General features: G+C 38.4%; 1 protein-coding gene across 1 annotated transcript in view; it reads left to right on the plus strand.

Moving 5' to 3' along the window:
* The window catches only part of LOC104166974 (protein unc-79 homolog), a 29,762-nt gene extending 7,013 nt beyond the window's left edge, over window positions 1-22,749 (plus strand). Inside the window, exons 4-11 of the mRNA XM_009707090.1 lie at window positions 4,383-4,460; window positions 7,007-7,096; window positions 9,751-9,926; window positions 11,583-11,769; window positions 13,181-13,378; window positions 15,592-15,669; window positions 20,551-20,592; window positions 21,293-22,749. Coding sequence (XP_009705392.1) covers window positions 4,383-4,460; window positions 7,007-7,096; window positions 9,751-9,926; window positions 11,583-11,769; window positions 13,181-13,378; window positions 15,592-15,669; window positions 20,551-20,592; window positions 21,293-21,493 — 1,050 coding nt within the window. The 3' untranslated portion in view covers window positions 21,494-22,749. The remainder of the gene's footprint in view (window positions 1-4,382; window positions 4,461-7,006; window positions 7,097-9,750; window positions 9,927-11,582; window positions 11,770-13,180; window positions 13,379-15,591; window positions 15,670-20,550; window positions 20,593-21,292) is intronic.
* Window positions 22,750-25,459: the final 2,710 nt, after the last annotated feature.

Genomic DNA, 25,459 nt, shown 5'->3' on the forward strand with positions numbered 1-25,459 from the left:
CCATTATGGGCTCAAAGCTTTACATAGCTTACTATGGGCTCGTTTTCTTTTGAGTACTGGTACATTACTCATAGTAAATAAGTGGTTGCCAGTTGACAGAGAAATAATACTGACAATTGAAATTATATAGCAGTTAGGGTAACTCTGAAAACAATTATTATACCATCAGTCTTAGGGGAAGAAGTTGGGGTAGGGAAGAATAACAGTCTTTTTTTTTTTTTCTTTCGATAGTAAAGGGTTATTTTTTTAATCCATTTTAACTTAAAAAGCAGAGATTTGCCTGTTTGTTTGTTTGTTTTTAAGCTCATGCTTCTTTTTTCGATCCCAGCCAAGACTATCAAATAACTTAATAGCCAGCGGCCTCTTTCTGTCTTATGGGTGCAGTGATGCAGCTTGATACCATGTGCATTGGTGTTTGTTGACTTGAACTGACTTCTCCTGTATTACAGAATAAAGCAATTTTTCTGCATTACTCCATGGTATAGCTCAGTCCTATGGCTACCCCAAAGGATGACAATCCCATGGTCTAATCAATCCTGAATTCCTCATTTGACAATGCAAACATGTCATGTCAGTTTTGGCAGTGGGATTTAACTGGTAAACACTTGCCCTTTGCATTCAGTCAATCACCTGATAGACACAGTAAGCAAAACTCTCTCTTACATTATCTTTATTTCATAGAGATAAAATGATAATTGCCTGGGTTTTCCTCCTAGCACTGTTCCCATTTGCTGTATTTGCTTTGGGATATATTCATGCCTTACACAACAGCACCTAATGTAGATATAAATGTCTTTTATGATGTCTGTCTTTCAGAGGCTGATGAAGTGATTCATATTTCCTGCTATCCAAAGCAGCCAGCTTCTGTTTTTATGCAGCCAGTGGTAAAGAATAGGGGTTGTATTCAAACCATCTGCCATATATGCCTAGTGGAGACATGATGACTACTTCTCCCATTGACTGTGCAAATTGGCAGCCTTCGGTAGTATGTGGTCTGAATCATTCAACAGCCTCTTGAATTTAACCACAGTAAGCACTAAGCCGATCTTAAGCACTCTTGTAATTTAAGAAACCTACGAGTAAAACTACCTATATATCTGATGATTATTTTCATTTTCTTTGGTGTCATTAATAGAGTGAAAGGATTGGTTCACCTCTTTACCGCACAAAGCCAGTACAATATTAATTCATACTGGATGGTTTTGAATCCATAAAGCTACAGCAGGGTTAACACAGCACCAAATGGAAATGGTTTTAATTTCCAAGACAGTTGTGTCCCCATGGACATGTTAGCCTGTATACAAGATTCTATACAGGCAGTGCATTCAGAATACAGAGATTCAGTCCAAATGTTCAGGATAACAAAGGCACTAGGAGCACTTTAAATTAATGATAGATCAGTCGTGGGCTGACTAACAAAGGAATTCCTAGGAATTTTCATTTGACACCCACATTCATCCAGATTACATGGTGCCATCAGTGTCACTGGTGACATCAGTGCTAAGATGAGAGTTAACTTTATCCCACTTTACAAAGAATGAGACTTTTAATCAGATCACTGCAATCATTGCATAGGTGTCCTGGATGATAAAGGATACAGAAAGTCTGTCTCCTTGATTTGTCCTAGCAAGTGAAAGCCATCATGTACGTGCTGCTGTTCCATGGGTTTCCATAGGAACTGCTTCTTCACCCAGCATTTTGTTTCCAAGTACTTTTCTCCCACTCACATTTCACCAGCACACATCTTCAGAATTTCCATTGACTTCAGATTATATTAGTATCTCATTAGGATTTGATTGTTCAGTCAGGCTCTAAGGTTAAGTGTATCTGATCTGTTTTGTTTAGATGACTCCTATTTTGGGCTGGGCCTTCAGCTAATGTAGATCAGTGTATATGTAGTGGTTCCACCTTATGTTTCTGTGAAGATCTGATCTGCTAATTGCTGAATGAAATGATTTAAAGTTACATATAATATGTTTATAACAATATATATTTTAAAAACTTGGGTTATGAATGTAGTTAGATTATGTTGTATATAGATAATTCACTACAGTCAGCAGACATTCCCATTTAGACATTATTCTGCAGCTGTGTCTCAGCAGGCAATGCTAGTAAGAAGCATGGCAATAATTGCCCCGTTTCTTATCTTTTTGCAGTGTGGGGATATTTTTCTTTCCTTTTTTCTTTACATATGGCTGGCATTGAATCTCTTCCCAGTGACATTGTAATGTATTATAGTATCTGTAGAGGGAGACAACATAAATGATAGTGAATTGGACTGGAAATGTGAGAAGTTTTTCATTTTGAGCTTGGCTTCCCTATCCTCATTTTGACTGCATTGCAACTTTTTGAAGGATCCTTGGATCTCGCAGTCTGATAATAAGAAAGATAAGCTAAACAAGGCCTAATTATTCATTAGAAATGGAATGGAGTTTGTCAGCTGTTTTTCACATATAAAATAATATCTGTTATTTAACCCAAACTCCTCTGTGCAAAAGATGTAGAAAGCTTGCAAGAGGTCAGTAGAAGTTGCTTTGGCTGCTGTTTCTTGTTATTGTTCTTAAAAGAAAATGTGGTCTGAAATAAATTACATTTTTCTTTGGAAAGGGTTTTTTGTCGACTTATATGGTGAATGCTGTACAATGTCTGTAGGAGTGCGCTGAACTCACTGTTGGATGCTAAATATACTCATCCACATTCTTCAGGGAATTACGATCCGCTCTTGCAGCTGATGTAGTACAAGAGAACCCTGCTCTACACATAAATGGTTGACTAAGAAATCCTTCACACAGGAAAACAACATATCTGTTGTCCAGTGGACCCAGTGTCAACATTGCTCTTTCTGAGATAGGGTGCATTAAGAGAAAATCTGTCATCTATTTGCCTAAGTCCATTAATGGTCCTTCTTTTAAAAGAGAAGTGGAGAGTCATGGTTGCTGTTTGAACTAAGACTCAAATATCTTTACTGGATTGATACAACCCATAACCCTAAGGCTTTCTTTTGCTTCCCATGTAATCATTAGAGCTGTGATACAGAAGAGCACCAGGCCATCTTTCAGCTGAAATATGAGTTAGATTCTTGTTTTATTTTCATTTGGCTTATTCTGGTGTAAAATAAATTCTAACCAGAAGAAGAGTCAACTGGAGCCAGGCCTATGTCTGAGGATACCCAATTAGATTATTAATCTAAACTCAGGTATGTCTTTCTGGTATTTATCCCAGAGAACAGACTCTTTGTCAGGATATCAGTTGAGCACTTTCCAAGTCTTGGTAGGCAGTCTGAGTTCAGATTAAATATATCATTGAAAGGTAAAGCTCATGGAAGTGTAAGAGTAAATTCTAGGTCTGTAAAGGATAGTTGGAAATATTTTCAAGAAGAGCGATCAGTCATTGAGAGTGCTGCTAACACACATGCATCAGACAACTGTAAAATACATTGTGTAGTCAATATCTGTCTTAGTTTGTGAAGGTACCACGGTATTAATTTTCAATAAAGAAAATTCAGGCTTAGACCTTAGTTTGACAGTTCTTTTCTGTCTGCTCTTTCTTAGAAAGTTACATTGCATCACTATGGGCAGAAATTGCTCAGGTGCGAATACAGTATTAGGACAACAAGTTTTAGGAACAAGCAAATCATCTGCAGGGTTTCCAATGCATTATTGAAGCTTATAATGATTAAACAACAGTATTGGCAGGTCTAACATATGCATGATGTGGACATTGGAGATTTTGGGTCAAAGGATTTGGAAATAAAAAGAAGCCAAAAAAAAAAAGGCAAGGAAAATAAAAGTATAAGAAGAGCAATTAGAGATATTCTACTGTAACAGAATGATCCTGAGCTTCTCTCAGAAACAGCTTGTATTTTTGCAGTATTGTGGCCTGTATTACGCAGAAGTTATACCACACCACACCAGTATGTTCTCAACTTCAAAAATGTTCATATAATTCATCATTGTAGAACTTCAGTGAGAATGGTGTAATATCACAGTGAAGAACATGGTATGCTGCCTTATCCTCTATCATGATTTACTCTATAATGAAAGAGAAACATTTGATATATACAAGGAATAACAAAAATATATAATTTTTGCTGATAAAGAAAGTCTGATTTATTATATAATATTCTTCAAATTGCTCCTGCACAACATATGTGTGTTAATTAAACACATTGAAGTCAGATTTTTTTTCATTAAAATTGGCTCATTTATAATGGTGAGTTAATTAGGTTGTTTATAAAGAAAGAGAGCTCTAAAGGCAAATTGCCATGAATAAAAGCAAGAAGAGATCTGAAATGATTTCAATAAAGTCATGAATAACTTATTAGTATCTTCAGGTTCCTCCAAAAATAAATAAAAAATAACTTTTCTTTAATTTCTTCTTAGTTTGTTTGTGCAGATGCTGGAACAAAACTAGCTGAGTCAACAATCTTGCATAAACAGATGATTGCCTCTATGCCTGGAGTAAGTACTGAATCAAACTTCATCTCTTAGTTTTGTTTTTCAAAAGATGTATCTTATTCAGCTCCTTTTGCTTCATTTTAAAGTTCTTTCCTTTTAATTTCTCTTCAGGTTGGCAAGGTGCAGGCAGAGATTGAGATGCTTTTTCTGTTTTATTAATGTTGGAAAAGTTCTGAACTTGATGTTGCTTCCCTTACTTTCACTGATAATCTTTAGTCATGTAACTAACTATAGCTGGAGCCTGTGCTCAAGAAGACAGCATGTGGGGAACAGACCAGCTGAATGAATGCCTCAAAAAATAGTAGCAGGGAGGAAAACTACAAGCCGTTGCCTCCATTCTCACAGAAGATTATCTGGTTAAAGAAGGGAGTTAATGGTATTTTTCTGGTAATGTATATGGCATTCGTCTGTATCCTGCTGCTGAGAGTAGCTAAATTACCAGTGCTCATACCAGCACCTAGCTGCTGAATAGGCACCTGGTGAATATGCGAGGAAGTAGCACAACTGGAGGTCTTGCCTTGTTCCATGACACATGTGACTGAGTACCCAAGCAGATGGATGAGGGTTAGCCCAGGTCTGCTTCACAACCTGAGGAAAATTTGTTTACCTATATGCATGTGTCTGTCAGCTTTAGGAGTGACCTAATAGGATCTTTCTCATGTATCTTCTGAAGTGTGTGATTTTTTTTTTTTTGGATGCAAATCTTTAATAATACCTTTCCTCCCAACAAAATATTTTAAATTATACTTGCTGTAAATAGACTAACATTGGTGTTACAAGGTACGATAGGAAAGCAATAATTTCCGAAGAAATCATAGAGAATCAAGCTGCCTGCTGCTTGAATGAAACAGAATAGATGGTTGGACAGAAGTCTTTTGCAACTGAGCATTATTTTCAGAGGTCTGAGTATAGTATCTTTTACAATTCTATTATTCAATATTTTAGAACCCATGTGGAATCCTTGGTCCACATAAACTGGATGGAGGATATACTGACAGGACTGCCAGTGACCTTGTTTTACTGTTTGTTATTCTGTCAAGGGAACTGACAGGCATAGCATTTGAAAAGCCAGAAGGTGGCATAGTTCAACACCGTGTAGATTGATATTAACATACAAAAATGAGAAGCACCCAGGTCAGTTGCTTAAAAAAAGAATGCTAGCAGTTTTTCAATTTCAGTTACTAAAACTCAATTAAGGCTTAATTTTGTGATCAAAACTAAATCTGGTTCATTTGTGTACTCAGATGTGGTAATTGGCTGCTGTGCTTCAAAGTGTAGGTAAATAGAGGTCAAAGACGAGTAGTTTTCCCCTGTAAACTTTACTGCAATGTTTTGCCCTGAGCCTATGACTTTGGATACAGTAGTTTTTGGTGACTTCAAAAAGATACCTAATTTGATATTTTCATCATTTAGTCTCAAAAGTTAAGCATTGCGTTTATTTGGCCCCTAAGAACGAGGCATTCATAGTTCCCCTTGAGTTCAGCTAGCATTATCTTCACCTCAGACTATTAACATGTAAACAGAAGTTTATATGATACCTAGGGGGTCAGTTGTATCACCTTCTGAAAGCTCTTCTCCACGGTTCTCTGGTGTGTTTGAAGCCTTTATTTAATCTGACAGCTTTGTTCCATTGACTGCTCTGTACACCTTGGGCACGGCTTGTGCTATCCAAAGGCCAGATTCACATTTCTCACTGTGTTCTAGGAAAAGGATTATGAAAATTTGTACTGTGGGAATACAACATGGAGTCCTTTTGTTTTCCCTTGGAGGTCATTCTTGCTCTGGCACAGGTTGCTTCTGAATGCTTACACCTTTATGGTCAAACTGGAGCAGTTCATGATGGATTTCATTTATCCCTTATAGTCCTTGCCTCCCCTTTTGAAAATTGCAACTAGCTTAAGTGCCGTTAGAATGCTGCATTTTGAATGATTTTGCTTCAGGAATATCCCAGAAACATTTGTTAGTTTAAACAAAAGAAAAGAAAAAAAAAAGTAACACGTTTCAGTGGTGTTCATTTTAGTGATGTTTACATATAAAATACCCAAAGCCAGTCATTTAAACTGTTTTTCCATCATTATTAATGTGAACATAAGGGCATCTGTGACTGAATTTTGTTTTCTGGGATTGTAGCTGATTGGGTTTCACGTGCAGAAATGCTCAGCTGCTTGAAGAACCGAGTTGTGAAACTCTCATCGACTTTTAAAGACTTTGATTCTGGACCACTGTAAATTTCAGGATGACATGACAAGGATATTCTTGAAAGTTTCATGAGTTAATCTTTTATTGCTGTTAGAGTATTTTATGGTGCATGAAGAAGCTACAGTGACTGGGCTATATTTTTGTACTATCATCAGATAAGAGGGCATATTACTACAGTGAGAAGAAAAACATCAAAGAATACCTATTCCTAATTGAAGTAATCAAACTAAAAAATAAAATAAAGAATTTGAGACAGACAAATTGTGTTCTGCTGAACAAGAAACAAAGACAAAAACATGAACATACTCAAAACCTGGTACTTACTTAAACATCTTTCTTTTATATTCTAGTGTGGAACAGCAGCAATGGAATGCATGAGGCAATATGTTGGAGAAGTGCTGGATTTCATTGCAGATATGCATACCTTAACCAAATTAAAGGTTGGTTCTGGGCATACATTGATCTAAAGTGTATGTGCTTTTTTAACAAAAATATGTGTTCTGTAATGAACCTGACTGGGAGAAATGGTTGGAAGTCTTTGAGGATAACTGACAGGGTTTTTTTATTTCTTTTTAAAAAAATGTTAGCACTGTTGTAGATTAGACACTTCTAGGGGATCAGTAAAAAGTAGCTTATGCAATGTTGAAATAGAGGCTGGTTCACATGTAGTGAGCACATAATAAAAATGCAGGCTTCATTTTTCTGAAATGTTGATGATAAGCTAATATTAAGTTTTTCTGAAATGTTGATGATAAGCTAATGTTATACCAGAATCACTGTAAGAAGTAGTCGTGTTTAATATAACCCATGGAAACATAAAACTCCTTGCCTGTACAACTTATTATACTCTTCTGGAGGAATCCTGTGTCTTATATACACAAACAGACACTTAAGTTAAGTGGAAGTTCAGAGGTTATTAAAATGCAGTAATTGACCTAAAAAAAAACCCAAAACAAAACAAAAAGGAGAGTCCTTTTTCTTGTGTTTTCAGTGCCAGGCTATATTCTGTTGAGGTGGGGAAAACTGAGTAGTTATGATCCCTGTAGTCCAAACTGCCTTTTGGTTTCTGTACATTAGTTTGATGCCAAATTGTAAGAGGTGTCATAGGAAAATACTTCTGTTGACATAAAATATTTTATTTAGGAATGGATTTCATTAAAACATCCTAGTAATAATTAGGTGGTCAAACCCTGGATTTTCTGTTTCATGGGGGAAGCCAATATCTACTAAATTTCCTACAAAATGGAAATTCTTTAAGATGTTTTAGGAAAAAACTAGGCTAAGTAACATTGCTGCTATATAATAGGAAATAATAGAAGTGTCGCTGTTTCAATTGATAGAAAAGTAACATCTATTGTTAGTATTATTATTATTATTATTGTTAGTATTATTGTACCATCTGAAGCTGAGTACTAATTGAGCACTGAGCTGGAGGTGAAACTTGGTTGTTGAAGTCCTCCTTTTTGTAGAGGGAAAGCACCTGTCTTGCATTGGAACCATCTGTCACTTGTCAATGCCAGGCAAAGTTAGAGCATAGTCTTTTGAGCTACATACTGGTACCCTGCACAAGGGTGGATTTCCTTCAGCACATAAAATGGAGGCAGAGGTGTGACCAGGCCTTGATGCTTCTCACTTCTGCAAAGCTGGCAAGACAAATGAATGATGTGGGAGTGCAGCAGAGGTACTGTTACAGATAGGGACGAGAGTCTATGCTGTCAAAGATGCAGCCAGTTCTGAAATCTGGCAGTAGACTTTTAGTCCTTGTACACTAGTAACTCAGAGATCCAAGGGGAAGTTCATCAACTCGAAGAGGGAATTTCACCACTGGGCACAGTGCTTTTCAAATTTTGAAAATTCTACTCTCTGTAGAAATTCAGTGAACAGAAATAGTTAAAGTTATTTATTAATTTCCAATGTCTTATTTTGCATGTCTGAGAATAGATTCTTTGAAAGAAGTTAATTATTTTCAGTCCTTCAGCAACTACTGCATTATAAAAAAAGTATAAATGTTAATTCTCAAGAGAATCACATTCCAGTTTATTGTTTGTGTACAGTTTATTATCTTTTTTCCCTTTGGGGTAACGTTTTAATTGGTAAAGCTCAGCAAGGTTTTATTTAGAAAATTCTACCACTTTTGAAGAAGTATAATGTATCTGCCTGCATACTTGTCTATCCTTTTTACCCGACTCTATAACAAAATCATTAGATATTTGTGCTAGTACATTTTTTTTTTCTTTTGAAAGAGTCTTCAAGTGATTTTTGAGAGTGTAAGTTGCCGGGGTCAGATACTTATCTATTATAAGATATTATTGGTCTACTGATTTTTATCCTGTTGTAATAATTTAGTAACTGATGACCTGGATTTTCTTGTGCAAAGCATATGGATCTTCTTTAAACATGCAAATGCACTCAATATGTGTTCTGCTAGTCTAGTAAGAGAAGGTAATGCAAAATTAGTTTAATTAGAAATACAGAAGTATCTCAAGAAGCACCAAACATTCCTTAGAGCTGACAAGGCAGGATAATAAATTATCTTTCCAGGCATAAATATTTGCATGTTTCTTGGTAAAAGGTTTAGCCCTTTAATTTTCAGGGCTGAAAGGCATTTGCAGCAGCTGAATAGTGGAACATAGTCATACTGCTGGTGAATGAGTGACAGCTTATTTCCGTATATGTAAATGCAATATTGCACAGGGAAGGCATTTCCTGCCCAGATGCTATCTTGTTAAATGGTTAGATTATTTCGTCTTCACTTAAGCTGTTGGGATGTGCAACCATTAGTTTGTATTCATTAGCTGTTGAGTTTGCTGATACAAAAGGTGCCTATACATTTTCGCACTTTTTATATTTTGTGTGGGCTCTTGAAAATGGGGCCCTCCGTGGAAAGATCTGCATTATAAAGCTGTTACTAATATAGGAACTGGAGAATTTTTAAAAATCTCTTTCTGAGTTTTGTTCTGTAGTTTTGTAGATGCAGTTAGGGACCCTGAGAAAGGAATTGAAGGGAAATGGAATAGAATACACTGTTGCTTGGAAGAACTTAGTTCAAGTGAAACACTCTTTTCAGGTAGGAAATCAGATCTTTGCCTTGCAGAGTCACATGAAGACTTGTTCTCAGCCACTGCATGAAGACACGTTTGGTGGACATCTGAAAGTTGGTTTAGCTCAGATTGCTGCTATGGAAATCACACGGGGAAACCACAGAGACAACAAAGCTGTGATCCGATATTTGCCTTGGCTTTACCATCCTCCTTCTGCAATGCAACAAGGGTGAGAATGCTTTTCCACAAAAAGGAATACTAACATGAGTTAGAAATCGTCACAAAATTCTGTGTTTATTCCCAGATTCCATAGATAAGACCCGCAGTAGGGAATGGTGGCCATGGGACACTGAAACAGCTGATCAGCAGCTCCCTGATCCTTAACTGAGGAGTTCATGAATGCTATATTTAAAGTACATGCCAAAGGGACAGTGGAGCTAACTTCATTGGCTTAACTGGAGTTACCCTGGAAATTAACTTGATTCTTAATCTAGATACAGACAGTGAAAAGCACACAGGTACTTGATCAGTCCTGTAATTATAGAAAATATGTTGGGAATTACAGAGTATACAATGGGAAATGTCCTTTGAAATTATGGAGTAGAAATGAGCAAGACCTCTAAGTGTAAGCCGATTGATATGATGATAAAAATACTAACTTCATCTGGTTAAAGTTAGGTGAGAGAAATCCTTTTCTTCAAGACGTGTTTTTTATCCCTTTTCACTGTGAGAAATCCTAGTCTGCAGTGTTTTATCTTCAAAGAGAAGGGAGATGCTCTCCCTTGTCTTACAATGACAACAAACGAGACGTTTTGAGTGTAGACCATTGGACTGTGTTTCAACAAACCTGTATTCTTGTCCCAGCTTTGTCCCAGACTACTGCCCCAGGATTCTTGGGGACTAAGCTACTTAGGCTCCAGTCCTGTAGATGCATCTGCATGTATTTCATGTAGAGCATATCTAGTTTTGGAAATACGGACTTGTTATCTCCTTGCACTTTGGTTTCTTACATGTTAAAAAGGGACCGTGTGTTCTGAGCTGGAGGTAGTAAATTAGAAATTAAAAATAGCAGTGAGAGTGGCCTAGTAAGCAGTGATTTATTGATTGAAAAACCATTCTTGTTTTCCTGTGCCTATGAATTCAAATGAGTATGTAATCTGAACTTGGTAGCAGCAAGGAGACAGACAAGATGACACCAGAAAACTGTTATTCCTTTTTAGGTTATATAAGCACATTGCTTTACAATTATACATTACACTAGATGGTGGATTAATACTTAAGTGTCACAAAAAAGCATAGTCCCTGCCCTCAAAATCAAATGTCCAAGGAGAGGCTAAGGAAAAGAGAAATTAACTCCACATTACCGATGGAGAAGTGGAACACAGTGGAAGTAAGGCATGGCACGCCACCTTCCTCAGAGCTCGCTGTGGAATGAAGAACTTCCTGCCATGGCACTGTCAGCCATGTGCTGTCCAGGGGAGCTAAGAGGAGCATTGCCACTTGGGCAACCCTTCCCGTCTGATGGTTTCTGTGTTAAAAAAAACCCAACCAACCAAGCAAAAAAACCAACCAACCAACCAAAAACAAACAAACAAAAACAAACAAAAATTAAAAATCACTGTGTATGGAACGAGTGAATGTGTGAATGTTTTAGCCCTTTATAGAGACGGTTTCTTAGACACACCAAATATATTCTGTTGGACATCTTAGTGGACTTGACGTACCATTAACTTCTGTGTGGTTCTAGTCTTCCCATAAGCTGTACCAATGATCTGTGCCTCCAGCACACTGAGACTGCATCTGCCTAGTGTGCATAAGGGGACTCCATATTTCAGGGAAGAACAGAAAACTTAGCATCATTGTGAAATCTGCTCTTTCTTGACAGGCCCAAAGAGTTCATAGAATGTGTCTCACACATTCGTTTACTGTCCTGGCTACTTCTGGGGTCTCTGACACACAATGTTGTCTGTCCAAATTCTCCGTCGTCTTGCATGCCTATTCCACTGGATGCAGGTTCACAAATTGCTGACCACCTTATTGTTATTCTGATTGGGTTTCCAGAGCAATCAAAGGTAAGGGATTCTGCGTTTTACATGGAGATGTGTTATATATGGGCCTTATTATTGCAAACACTTATTTTTTTCTTTGTAACAAAAAAGGAAGGGTAAAACCTTATTATTAAAACCTGGGATCTAAAAAAAATCTCTAGTTTTTCTTGCCCAGTTGCCTCCTCATGCATAGAAAACTGGTGATGAAATCACTACATTTGAAATTCATTATTTCAAAATATCTCAGCACAGAAGTGAGGAAGGAAAAACTGAGTTCCAAATTGAAGCTTTAGCAATGACTATCTCTGTAGCAAATATCTCAGAAAGTTATTTATTCTAGTTATATAGTAGAATTGGATAACCTAGAAATAATGTTATGATCAGAAGTTAATTACAAACAGTGGTGGTTCAAGCACAACTTATTTTTCTTAAGGTGCTCTGGACAAGAAGAGTTATTGCAGATTGTAAGCCGTTTGTGACAGTAATTTTAACACAGATATAGCAGCACTCTTTGACACCAACCAGGTTGTTATTAGCAACAGAAGCAGAATGATCACACATTTATCTTGTACGTAAAATCCCCCTTTATTTCCCCTCACCCGGCCAAGACACTGGTGCTTCCCATTCAGTTCTTTGGCCTTTTTTTGCTCTTTCAAATACCTCTTTCCAGTTACCAAGCAACCATTGCAATGTTTGGTGCAGTCATACTGCCACAGAGCATGAATCACTGTTGCACTTGCAAACTGAGAAAACATCTCTGACCAGAGGCATCTTTCTCATAATGAATGTCCAGCACTCCTGGAAGTTCAGACAGTGATATATAACACATATTAGCAAAGACCCATGTTTGAGTATGCAAAATGAATTCTGTGTTAGCTTTTCAAAACTTACTTTCCTTGACTGTGAGCAGTTCTGTCCCAGCAAGGTAGAAATGGATGGCAGATGAACAGAACAGATGTAAGATGATGTATTTTGTACGATAGCCTGCCTTTAAGGCAATCAGAATCTGAATGACTTACCCCAGCAGCATTTTTGAAATGGGGTCATATGTGCCAGAGCCTCCAAGCCTTCCACAGATTGCGGTGGAGTTTTCCATCAAGAAAGTCTCAGAACTAGTCCTGAGTAGCTGTTCTGCAAAACTACCCTTCTCTTTAAAGGAACTGACGTTAATGCCATACACTAAGATTGCATGGGAGTCTGCGTTTGCAAATGCAGTTTTTAGTCTGTAATATAAAAACAGTTTTTAAACATGGAGAAGATGTTATCAAGTGTGCTTGACTTACTAGTTCCTAATGGGAGGGAAACATCTGGGGAAGTGAGGGGCAAGACTGCACAGTGGGATGCCTGACAGAGGAGTGCTTTGATGAAAGCCTCTGCACTGTATCCCAGTACACTTATTTAAATAAAGATTTTCCTCTGTTTTCTGTTTCTACAGACATCTGTTCTGCACATGTGTTCCCTCTTCCATGCATTTATATTTGCTCAGCTCTGGACAGTGTATTGTGAACAAACAGCAGTAGCTCCGACAGTCCAGAATCAGAACGAATTTAGCTTTACTGCAATCCTTACAGCCCTGGAGTTCTGGAGCCGAGTGACACCTAGCATCCTACAACTAATGGCACATAACAAAGTGGTGAGTCAGGTGCTGTGTACAGATTTAGTACAGATTAAATGCGGAAGGCTTTGCTTTGTTTCAGTGTTTCATTGGATTACATTGGACTATGAATAACACCATAAAGCAACTTTGATACTTTTGAGAAATTAAAGGGAAAGCTAATTAGTAGTGGTTTAACCGCACAGTAGGCCTGAAACAGAATCAAGAGCTAAAGTCGCTGCTTGTTGGATTAAGGTCTCCCTGCATCAGGTCTTATTTTACATAACTTTCTGCTCTTCACAGTGGTCCTATTGATTCATCTGACTCTGCCTTACAGGAGCAACTAAGTGTTTTAGAATAATTCTGTGAATATCCATTTGAGTATTTTTTTCCACGTGGTCGTGAAAAAATACAAAAATGCTGACACTTGACTACTCATAATCCATTGGTTACTTGTCAAAAATAAGCTACATGAATATCTCTGGAAACATTTTTGAGCAACGAATTACTTGAAGCAGGTATCTCTAGAGATAAGGTTTGAAAGCGAAATGTTTGCTCTGTCCAGAAATTGCCCAGACCATTTTTTGGAAATAAATTTTAAGCATTAATTTATCTCAACTACTCACTGCTGTTAGAGCAGCTTTGTACAATACAAACCCAGAGGGGTTCCAGCAGCCTTCTTGTAGGTGCTACCTTTGCTTCCCATTGACTAATGATTCTCTGTACCTTCAGGCTTAGGGTTGAGAGCTTGTTTCTGATTGACCAGACATATTGTGTTTCCCACTTCCCAGAAAGTCATGACAAGTCTGTCATGACTTGTCAGAACTTTTTAACTTTAACTGAGATAGTGACTAGTAACTCTGGTTCTGGAGAAACTGATATTAGCTTTGAGTGAGAAAGATTCTTTATACGTCGCCCAGTCCTCGAAGTCAGGTGCTCTTAAGGTTTGGGATTTTCATTCTTTGTTTGTTTGGTTGGGTTTTTTTTAATCTTTTTTTTTTTAAAAATGAGACTTGCTATCTATATGGAAATTATTTTATGTAATTCCCCTTTCCCTGTGCAAAACATCTTCCACTTCAGGCAGATATGGACCTTTGCCCTTTCAATTGTAATTGCATGGGCTGCACTTTAATGTCTTTGAACCAGTTACTATTCCCTTGTCTCTTGTCTGTATCAGGCAAGGACCACCTAAAGCTGTCTTTAAATGATATTTTAGCCTCTGACATCTAGTGAGGTCTCTGTGGTTGACAAGCCACTGTTGGGAACAGTAGTTTATGAAGCTCCATTTGAATGAACGAGAAATGTGCATAATGCTTCTAACTAGCCTTCTAACTTCTAACTAGTTGTTTAGTCAGACACAAAGGCTTCTTGTCAAACCTTAGGACAAAAATATGACCTGGAAGTCCCAAGTTCCAATCCTTATTCTGCAAGTATCTCATTATATGGCTTTAGTGCAAGTTATTAAACTCCCTGCCTCAGCTATTGCTCTGTAAAATGTAGATAATAATACTTGCCTGTCTCACAGGGGTGTTGTAAGGTTAATTAGTTAGTGTATGTAAAGCGCTTTGAAGACGAAAAGCACGACATAAAAGCTAAGTTTATTATTATCAAAGGGAATTTACACATAGTTCAGACAGGCACTGTAAATACTCGCTGCTGGCTCAGGGTGTTTGTCTTGTACCTATGAATTACACAATATAAAATATAAAATGCTGTCTACTACCAAATAACTGATATTTGCATCTGTCATAATTCATAGTACAAAATGGAAGAATTATGAACTAGCTGCCAGTTCAGAACAATAAATTGTCTTCTGATGGGGAGGAAAAAAAGAGGTGTTTTTGTGGGTGTGTTAATTTTCAAAGACTCAGTAAATAAAAATATCAATTTGTGACACACTGATTGATGAGAACTACACAGCAAAGGCATGTAAAAGGATTTATGATGTCTGAAAAAAACAAAGCTGAAGCCGACTTGTTTTGATGTGTGATACGAATTAAAATACATCAAACACTTTGAAATATTTAACAGATAGGTGTTGCTGCATCAGTGGAAAATTAAAGAAAAATGCGCCTTATGTGCTCATCTAATATTTAATCTTATATGTCAGTGGTTAGTAAATGCACATATAGTGATTCAGTATAACTGCCAAGCAAATACAGGAAGATAGTTTTTAAAGACTGTTGGCCTAGCTTACAACACCGTTATGCTGGACACTAATTTGTTTTTATGCTTGATTTTTTTTTTTCAAGATGGTGGAAATGGTGTGTCTGCATGTCATTAGTTTAATGGAGGCTTTACAGGAATGCAACTCTACTATCTTTGTAAAGGTAGGCATACTACACCATGAATATTTAATGATGTTGCCTGTCTATTGTGATTTCTAAACATACTGTCCTCTGCTTCCCATCCCGCTCAAAAAAAGAAAGTAGAAGAAGCTGAGGTTGAATGCTAATGCAGAAATAAAACCTGGTAGAGCATAGCAAAAAATAAAATCTCTGGTAAGATTCAAGACCGAGACCATAATCTCAAATTTGAGTTGGCAGAGCACTGAAACAGGCTGTCCAGAGAGGTTGTGGAGTCTCATTCCTTGGAGATACTCAAAACCCACCTGGACGTGATCCTGTGCAACCTGCTTTAGGTGACCCTGCTTTGGCAGGGGGGTTGGACGAGATGATCTCCAGAGATCCCTTCTAACCCCGACAATTCTGTGGTCCTTGATTCTCCAGATTTTTTTTTTTTTTTTTTAAAATGACCTTCTGATCTACTTCCTGCTTCCATTGTTACAATGGTATTATTCCTCTAATAGACTCAGGAGAACCTCAAGGTACTGTCTGAATTTTTAGTCATGCTATAACTTTTAATCATTGTAGGTGCTTTGCAGATCACCTCACTGTTCTGATCCTCACATTTTTTTAGGTTGAGAACAAAAACTTCATGACACAGTGGTTTTCTTGTTATTATATGCCTACGTGTCTGACTTATTCACTATCAAATAATATTTGACTCTTCTTCTGCTAGGATGTGTAATAGAGTATTCTTTGGTTAGGGAATCAAATCCTACATGCTCCATTCATGTAAAATTCTTTTTTTTGGAAATCAGTGGTCAGTCTCCTATGGGTCACCATAGCATTTTCAGAACAGATTGCCAAAGGATTGAGATAGTTTCACAAGCATAAATCAAATTTACTAGCCTTTTTTACATGTTTTCCCATTGCATTATTCTGAAGGGAGTTTTCACATAAAATATCAACAAATCAAGTAGTTAAACGCACTCTGAATCTAACTGAAATATGTTGGTTTATATAGTTCTTCTGTTGCCATAAAGAAAACTTCTGACTGTTGTTTACTCCAGTCTTTTATGGTCAAGCAGGAATTGAAAATAAAGTAGCTAAAATTCAAGGTCTTGATGTCAACTGGCATGAAAATATTCACACTCATTGTGGAAATACAGATTTATAGTAAGTAATGACTTGATTCACTACAGAAACTCTGTCGCTATGGGATGTTAAAGTGATCATGGCTGTCCCTGGAAGACATATGGGCTTCTCTTTCAGCCAGCCAGGATTTGGCTTTGACAAGGATGAAGAATGGCTTTAAAGCTGTGAAAAGAGAGGTCTTTAGGGCCAAATTCTTGCCACAATTCAAATGAATGCTTTCAGGGGGTTATATTTGAAAATATATATCAATAATACGCTAAATCAGGTTAGAAGGACATTGTTGTTACTACAAAATCAAGCTCATAAACCTGTGAAATTCAGAGTTAAGGTGCTAAGTTTTCTTTCATGTTCAGTGGATGGGAGATGAAAAAGTAGAATCTTTTTAAAATCCCCTTTAGCCCCAAAGTGAAATCCTGCAGGAACAATATACATGCATAATATTATTATTATTATAGGATTCATAGTCCCAGGTTACTAATTTTTTTTCAAAACTAACTAATTGTAAAAATATTTATTGTAGATCTGAAAATTAAGTGTCATGATTTGGGGAAAGACTCACTGTATGTTTGAAGTCCTTCAAAGAGGCAGAAGTGTAAAGCTTATTCACAGAGGAACCAGTGAGTGAGTGGCATCTCTATAATTTAAAAAAAGATCAACTTTGAGACTGTCTCTTCTTCAGTGACTGTGAAGAAGACCTGAATTTTGTTACTCCTACTTCAGAAGTCTGTAAGGATGACAATTCTTTGAATATTAGTTGACTGGGCAGCTTTTTGGTAGCTTTTATTGCCCTGCCTTTGATAATGAAGCAATTTGATCTTGTGCTTTAAAGCTTTTTTTTTTTTCCCTTTTCTTTGAGGTTTAAACCTTTCAAACAAGGTCTAGTTTTCATTGAAGGAAAGGACATAGTGTAGTGTGAGAGATTTTTTTTAAACAGAACATTCTTAACACTCTGTTGGAGATTCATTCAGCAAAATTAATAATTCCTAATTACTTCCTCTTGGAACTGAGCACAGTAGCACTGATAAATCCTGACCATTTATCATTCATATAATTATATTTACTGCATTTTCTTTTATTCCACCTAAAGAATCAGGTGCTGCAAAAACTTCATTTGTTAATGAAGTCATTGGATGATTCAACACATACATATTTTTAATGCACCACAACAGGATAGCTGTCTTAGGTGGCCATTTTCTGTATGACAAGGAGAAAATATGGCCTAAAACAATTCAGCTCTCCTTCACTGAAAGAAGAGCTTTCTTTATGCCTGAGATAAGCACTCCTTCATCTCCTCCTTGTGTTGGTGCTGTGAGGTTTCCTCCTCCTGGTACCATGTTGACCTTTGCTATTAAATTAAACTCACACTGATAGCATTGAGACAATGTCTTGATTGCTTCCTATAGTCTTTGAGCCACTCCCTGTATTCTCAGAGGATATTTTTTTGATCTGATATTAGACTGTCTTTACCAATCTGGTGAGGAAAACAAAGTTTTTTTCCTGTGAAAACATTTCAACTGTTACGTATTTATTTTTCTTTCGAAGTTGGAATGAGATATATATGTATACACATTTATGCAGATGCATGCATACCCACATATATATTTAATTCATTATGTTTTCCTCTGAGGGGAAGCATTCTGCTTTAGGAGGGCTGAAATGGAAGTGTTCATCTTTCATCCTGTTTTTCTATGTCAAAGGAACTGGGAAACTAGCCATCCCAGGACAGGCACTGGTGATGGATACCAGCTCCTTGCTGATTAAAGCTCTCTGACCATCAGAGGTATGTCTGATGAATTTGGGAGCCTACAGTAGAGAAGGGAGCAGCTCAGCAAACCACAACGTCTTTTCCGGAGACCCAGGGGTTTTAGGCAGCTGCTGGGTAGACTTCTAGAGAACTGGGCAGGCAGCAGAGTTGGGAAACCAGAAAAGCACAGTGACCAACCTGTTCTCCAGCCTGGTTTCCATCAAAACTTGCACTGGAATCAACATAATTCTGTTGAATTAAATATAAACTCAAAAAAATTGACAGTGTCTGACAGCACTCTCTTCTTCCAGCTGTTCTTTCTAACTAACTTTATGTGTTCTTCCTTTGTGAAGAAAGGGCTGGCTGGGGATTAGGTAATAAAACTCAAGTGCTTCAATAAAAATATCTTCTTGTCTCATTTATCTAACTGGCAGCTGTAGGAGTGGAGGGTTTGCTTGCTTGTGCCTGCAGCAGAATGTTTCATTTCCCTAAATGTGTCCAGACTTTGGAAGGCAGAAGTGGTGCCGGAGGACAATGCTCTGTATCTAACCTTAGACCTCTACAGTGTAGATACCAATATGAGCTAGTTTCCATGAGTGCCCTTTATAGTCAGTGGAGATAAACTGATATTTTTGGACATGATTCATCTTGATCTATTTTAGATACCTGCTTTGGGACAAGGTGAACCGGATGTGAGAAGTGCTTGATTCTCTCAGCTGACTGTAAAAGATGTCCAGTGAATTGGTTCAGATGCAGAGGGATACCCTGAGTTTTCTGCCTAGCTTCCCTCCTTGCCTGATGTATTTCTGACACCAGTCCTATCACCACTCGCTAGCTCCATAGGAACTTCATTAATTCTGGATGAAATTTTCAGTGACATTTTGTTGATGGCAGTGGGGCATGGGGCATGGCTTCTCGGGATGCTTACCTGTTCCCTCCTCTCCAAAAAACACATCAGGACTTGTGGTCACTGGATCTTATTAAGCGCCTCATTAGTGTGAGAGCCCACAGAAGGATGTACAGAACTTGCACGTCTGCTGCATCTGGCTGCATTCCAGCTGTTTTAGCATTCATCTATCTGTAAATGCTGAGGTTTGAATATGGTTCTTCGTGTGGTAGACTAAGTCATCGATCCTGACAGAGCTGCATATGATTTGAAACAATTATCATTCCTTGCACAAGGGAAACAGCAATTTATCTAATGTTGTCAGTAGTGATTAGGTTTAACTTGCAGCTCCTGGTAGCATAATTGGCAGATTGCAAATTTTAATGCCATTTGGAGGAACGCTTTAGAACAATAACCTCAGTTGTTAAATTAATATTGGAGAACATGAATACTTTTGCTAGAAATGCCTCCATGTCTTCCATAAGCTTATCGTGTTATACTTACTCAGAAATAAGTTCTCTGAAGAGCAGGAGGCTGAATACATATCAATCCAATCACAGGTGACAGATTCGCAGACCTTCTCACCTTGTCATTCTGGATAGTTAAGAGTTTTTACCTGTGCTCCCAGGCCTACGGGTCACATTTTGCAGTGAAGCACTGATGTGACTAGTGGCTTATAAAATGCTGGTTACCATTTAAATATCTGTCTGATTATTAGGAACTTCTGCTGGATGTTTTTTCAGTTCTTGACGTATACCTCACCATGCAAAATGTTTACTGTATTTATTCCAGTGTTGCTCACCTGCACATACAGAAACACCCTCACAAGGAAAATAAGAAGTGGTTTCCTTTAACAAGTTCTCATTCTGTACTCTCATCATTGCCTTAAACGGGATATCAGTAACTGCTACTGGTGATTCATCAAGCTACAAAAAAGGGAAGCTGGCTTCTTTACCTCTGAGAGTTACCTGCCCCAAAACATATGCATCATTTAAAACCCACATTTTCAGATTTGTGGTTCGGGCTGTGTCCATTCGGACAGCTAAATGCGTTAGATATACCCTTCTCTGCCTTGCAGTAACTGGAGCATGTTTACAGTCACTTGTATAATAACAAAATATACCTCTCCTCCCTCTTACAGCTCATACCAATGTGGTTGCCAATGATACAGTCAAATCTAAAGGTAAGTTGTTTCTAGTACCTTATTCTTTAAATTAGTGTTATATATTTCTGTAAATTCTGGAAATAAGATCACTAGATGTGGTCTCCAGACTCTCTGAAAATAGATCATTGTCACATGTCCAGATGCACTGAATGGCTCAGCGCTGAAGGTCTCAAGCGTGAGCATACACAGAACATCATCAGCTAAGATAGCTTGACCTGTAATCAGAACTGTTCTCCCGTTCCCTTCTGAAACACTTTCCTATAACCTTTCTTCCCTGTTTACTGAGATTAGTTATTCCCTGAGCTGTGGTTTTCTTGATGTCTTAGGTTTGAGAGTCCCCTGACACATCAGGATTGCGACTCTGGACTCAGGAGATGGATTTGGGTTCTATAGCAGATATTGTGGGCCTGCTTGCTTGGGTAAAACTGTGCCAGCTGGCCCTGTTTGTAAGAGAGAGCAAGGTGGATCAGTGTGGTTTGCCAGCCAAGAGAATTTTAGTGATGAGAATAGAAATGTTGGAGTTGGTCTCAGCATGGAGTTGTTTCTGTAAGCACATTCGCCTTTTAGGGCAACACTACAGTGCAGAATGTGGAAGAAAGAAATGTGACATTGGGGCAGTGGAGGAACTTTCCCTGGCCAATATCCAATACCTTTCACAGTGCTGTATTAATGCATGTATTAAAGGAAAGAAACTGAATGTTTTGCATTATTTCAACAGCATTTATCTGCTGGACTCCAGCTACGCCTCCAAGCCATCCAGAGCAATGTCAACCATCACAGCCTAAGGATGTTACAGGGGTCAGGACAAATGAACAATAGCTCATCTGTGCTCCGCAAGTGGCTGCAGTGTACCCAATTTAAAATGGCCCAAGTAGAAATTCAGTCGTCAGAAGCTGCATCTCAATTTTATCCTTTATGATTCATGTAATTTGTTCCAAATGTTCATTTTTTAGCTTAGCAATAACAGGGTTAGAGCTGTAAAAGACCTTTTGTATAAATCAGTATACAGAATATATACTGTATCTATACTTTTTACCCTAGGACAGATGGTGGAAAAGCTTATAATGGGTGAAGCTAAGAGCCTGATCCTGCCAGTCTTTAATTACACTTACTTAGGATCAACAGGTTATCAAGTCTGCATTCGTGAACATGTGTTTGCAGGATTAGACTCAAATCTATCACATTGTACATATCTCTCTGATCATTGAAATATCGTGTTCTGAAATCTTTCTTTACATTATTTTTGAAGCTAAGACAAAAATCACTTTTCTTTAACTTCTATTTTTTTTAAAAATAGAATTGTGGGTATTCACAAACATATGGAAGTGCTATGTTGCTATTTTTTGATGATAATGAAAGAAAACAGGGGTTTTAGGAACCTTTATAGGAGTTGGTTTTTTGGGGGGGTGTCTTTTTTCTTTCTTTTTTTTTTTTTAGATTCACAGCTGGCAATGCAATAAAACCTGTCACTATAAAACAGTGATGTTCCAATGAGGCTTTTTGTCATAATCTTCTGGGAAAACAGCAGCTTGTAAGGAGAGTTATTATAAAGTGCACTTAGAAATTAGGTGGTTAAACTGTGCCAATTCATTTGTCTTTTTCTTCAGTACTGCTTTCCAAAACTGCCAAGTCTGATTTATTATTTTTTGAAATATTACTTTTACTTCATTGATTCTGTGCTGCTCTTCTTTGTAGGTTTCACAGAAGCCTCTTTAATTTTGTGACTACTGTATTGTATTCTTCTGTCAATACTTGTATACAGTGCAGTTAAAAATGGATATCCCAGACCTATTCTTATTGATGTCTACAGAAATTATGTTGCAGACTTCAAGAGGAGCATGATTGGACCTGAACTTTTGCATAGTGATATTTACAAATCACAGCATTTGCATACTATTGTATTAAACATGATGTTTAATAACGGATGGATTTGAATATCATTAAGGGACTCAGTCAAAGCCCATTGGAATCTAAGTAGACTCAATTAATTCAGTGGATTTTACATAAAATCTTAAGAGCACCATGATTTACCACCTCTTGTAATTAATACTTAAATCTGTGCAATCACAGTTGTATTTTCTGTATTTATTCCTGTAATGCACTGATTAGAAGAATAACAAACACACATTTAAGTTGTGTATTAGAATGCTATTAAATTCCTAGTCTTTATTACCACTCTCAGAATCAACATTTTTCCTCCCTGATTGATTGCATGGAAGTGGAAAGGCATACCTGTAAAGAACTGCCTGAGTACATTTCAGTTGCTGTGGAGGGTCAATCTTTCATCAGTGCATTTACCAAAGAAAAAACTGAAATGTTTGCAGATATGCCAATAAAGTAGCATTATGCTTAAAAAAAACCCCTCAAAACCAAAAAACCTAACCAACCGACCAAGGAAACAAAAGACAGTAAAGCATGTGCTGGCTTGCTTTAAAGATGACCCTCTCTGTGTTTTCAGTGAATAGAAACTGATTTGGCTTTCCTTCCCAGATTCATACATTTATAGAGTCTAAGCTTAAAATGGACCAGTCTATCCAAAAGAAAATCTAAGATTCATCATAAGGTATGGAGAAGAGAAGACTGAGAGGGGATCTTATCAATGCTTAAAAATACCTTAAGGGCAGGTGGATGACAAGAGGATGGGGCCAGACTCTTTTCAGTGGTGCCCAGCAACGGGTTAAGGGGCAATGGGCACAAACTGAAACACAGGAAGTTCCATCTGATATGAGGAAGACCTTCTGTACTTTGAGGGTGGCAGAGCACTCGAACAGGCTGCCCAGAGAGGCTGTGGAGTCTCCTCTGGAGATGATCAAAACCTGGCTGGATGCAATCCTGTGCAACTTGCTGTCGGTGACCCTGCTTTGGTAGGGGGGTTGGACAAGATGATCTCCAGAGATCCCTTCCAACTCTGACCACTCTGTGATTCTTGGTTCTGTGTAATTGTAACTAGTTTTGCTTGTATCTGGCTTGCATCCGAATAAGCAGTTTTTGCGTTTCTGGAAAACATTTCTGTCTTGATGTGAAGATTATCAAGAGATCCACCAGATGATAATTTCTCAATGTTTCAGGCATTGATTTTTGTCAGCCTGAATTGAGATTACACAGACCTGCATGCATGCATAAGGGATGGCTTCTTTCCAAATTTTCGTAGTTGTAAGAGAGGGAAACAGTCTTTCTCCAGCTTTTGACTCGCTATGGGGAAGAAAGAACAAAGTGATACAGAAATGATTATACATGTTCCCATCCCTTCTTTTTTCCCCTCCCTTGTAACTTACTAATTGGCTAATAGTCATTACAGAATCACAGACTGGTTGAGGTTGGAAGGGACCTCTGGAGATCATCTGGTCCAACCCCCCTGCTCAAGCAGCATCACCTAGAGCCAGCTGCTCAGGACCATGTCCAGATGGCTTTCAATATCTCCAAGGACGAAGACTCCACAACCTCTCTGGGCACCCCATGCCAGTGCTCAATCACCCTCAAAGTAAAAAAGTTTCCTGATGTTCAGATGGATTCCTGAAGGCAGGTCTTGCCAGTAAAGACTGAGGAAGAAAGCATTCAGTACTTCAGCCTTTTCCATGTCCTGTGTAACCCGTCCCCTGTCTTATTCAGCAGTAGGCCCACATTTTCCCCAATGTTCCTTTTGTCACCTATATACTTAGAGAAGCTCTTCTTGTTGTCTTTGACATCCCTTGCCAAGTTCAAAATCCTGCTGGGCTTTAGCTTTCCTAACTTCATCCCTGGATGATTGGACAGTGTCTCTGTATTCCTCCCAGGATACTCGTCCTTGCTTCCATCCTCTATGTGCTTCCTTTTTGTGTTTGAGTTTGGCCAGGAGCTCCTTGTCATCCACACAGGTCTCCTGGCTTTTTTTGCCTGACTTGCAACTCATTGGGAGGGACTGCTCTTGAGCTTGGAGGAGGTTATCCTTGAATATTAACCAGCTTGCTTCAGTTCTTCCTTCCTCCAGGGCCTTATCCCATGGAACTCTTCTGAGCAGATCTTTGAAGATGCCACAGTCTGCTCTTGTGAAGTCTAAGGTTGTGAGCTTGCTCTTTACCCTCCTCCTTCCCTCAGCATCCTGAACTCTGCCATCACTGCAGCCAGGGCTGCCTTTAATCTTCACGTCCCCAACAAGCTCCTCATTGTTGGTGAGTACGAGGTCCAGCAGAGCACCCCTTCTCATTGGCTCCTCTATCACTTGGGTGAGGAATTTGTCATCGATGCACTCCAGGAACCTCCTGGGGTGTTTATGCCCTGTGGTATTGTCCTGCTAGTAGATAATGAAGTGGTTGAAGTCCTCCATGAGGACCAGAACCTGTGAATGTGAGGATGCTCCTATCTGTAGAGGGCCCCATCTACTTGTTCTTTCTGGCCAAGTAGCTTATAGCAGACACCCAGTACAATGTCACCCCTACCTGTATTCTCTTTAATCCTTACCCATAACCTCTCAGTTGGCTACTCATCCATCCCCAGGAAGAGCTCCATGCACTCCAGCGGCTCTTACAGAAAGGACAACTCTCCCTCCTTGTCTTCCCAGCCTATCCTTGCTAAAGAGCCTGTATCCCTCTATTGCAAAACTCTGGTCATGGGGACCATCCCACCACGTCTCCGTGATTCCAATGAGACTGTAACCCTGCAGCTACACACAGGATCTCTAACTCGTCGTGTTTATTCCCCATACTGTGTGCATTAATGTACAGGTACTTCAGAGAGGCCCCCCAGCATGTTGATTTCCCAGAAAGGGTTTTGGGGATTTCTCCATAGTAGTGCCTGTAGGCACTTCCTTGCTCATATGCAAAATCCTGGTGGTGATCCCAGTTGAGCCTCGTTTTGTTGATTTTGTGATCCCTTCCTGTCACATCACCCCTGGCTCTTTGTTCATTGA

This window comes from Cariama cristata, unplaced genomic scaffold, assembly GCF_000690535.1.
Source record: "Cariama cristata isolate BGI_N322 unplaced genomic scaffold, ASM69053v1 scaffold18179, whole genome shotgun sequence".
NCBI lineage: Eukaryota > Metazoa > Chordata > Aves > Cariamiformes > Cariamidae > Cariama > Cariama cristata.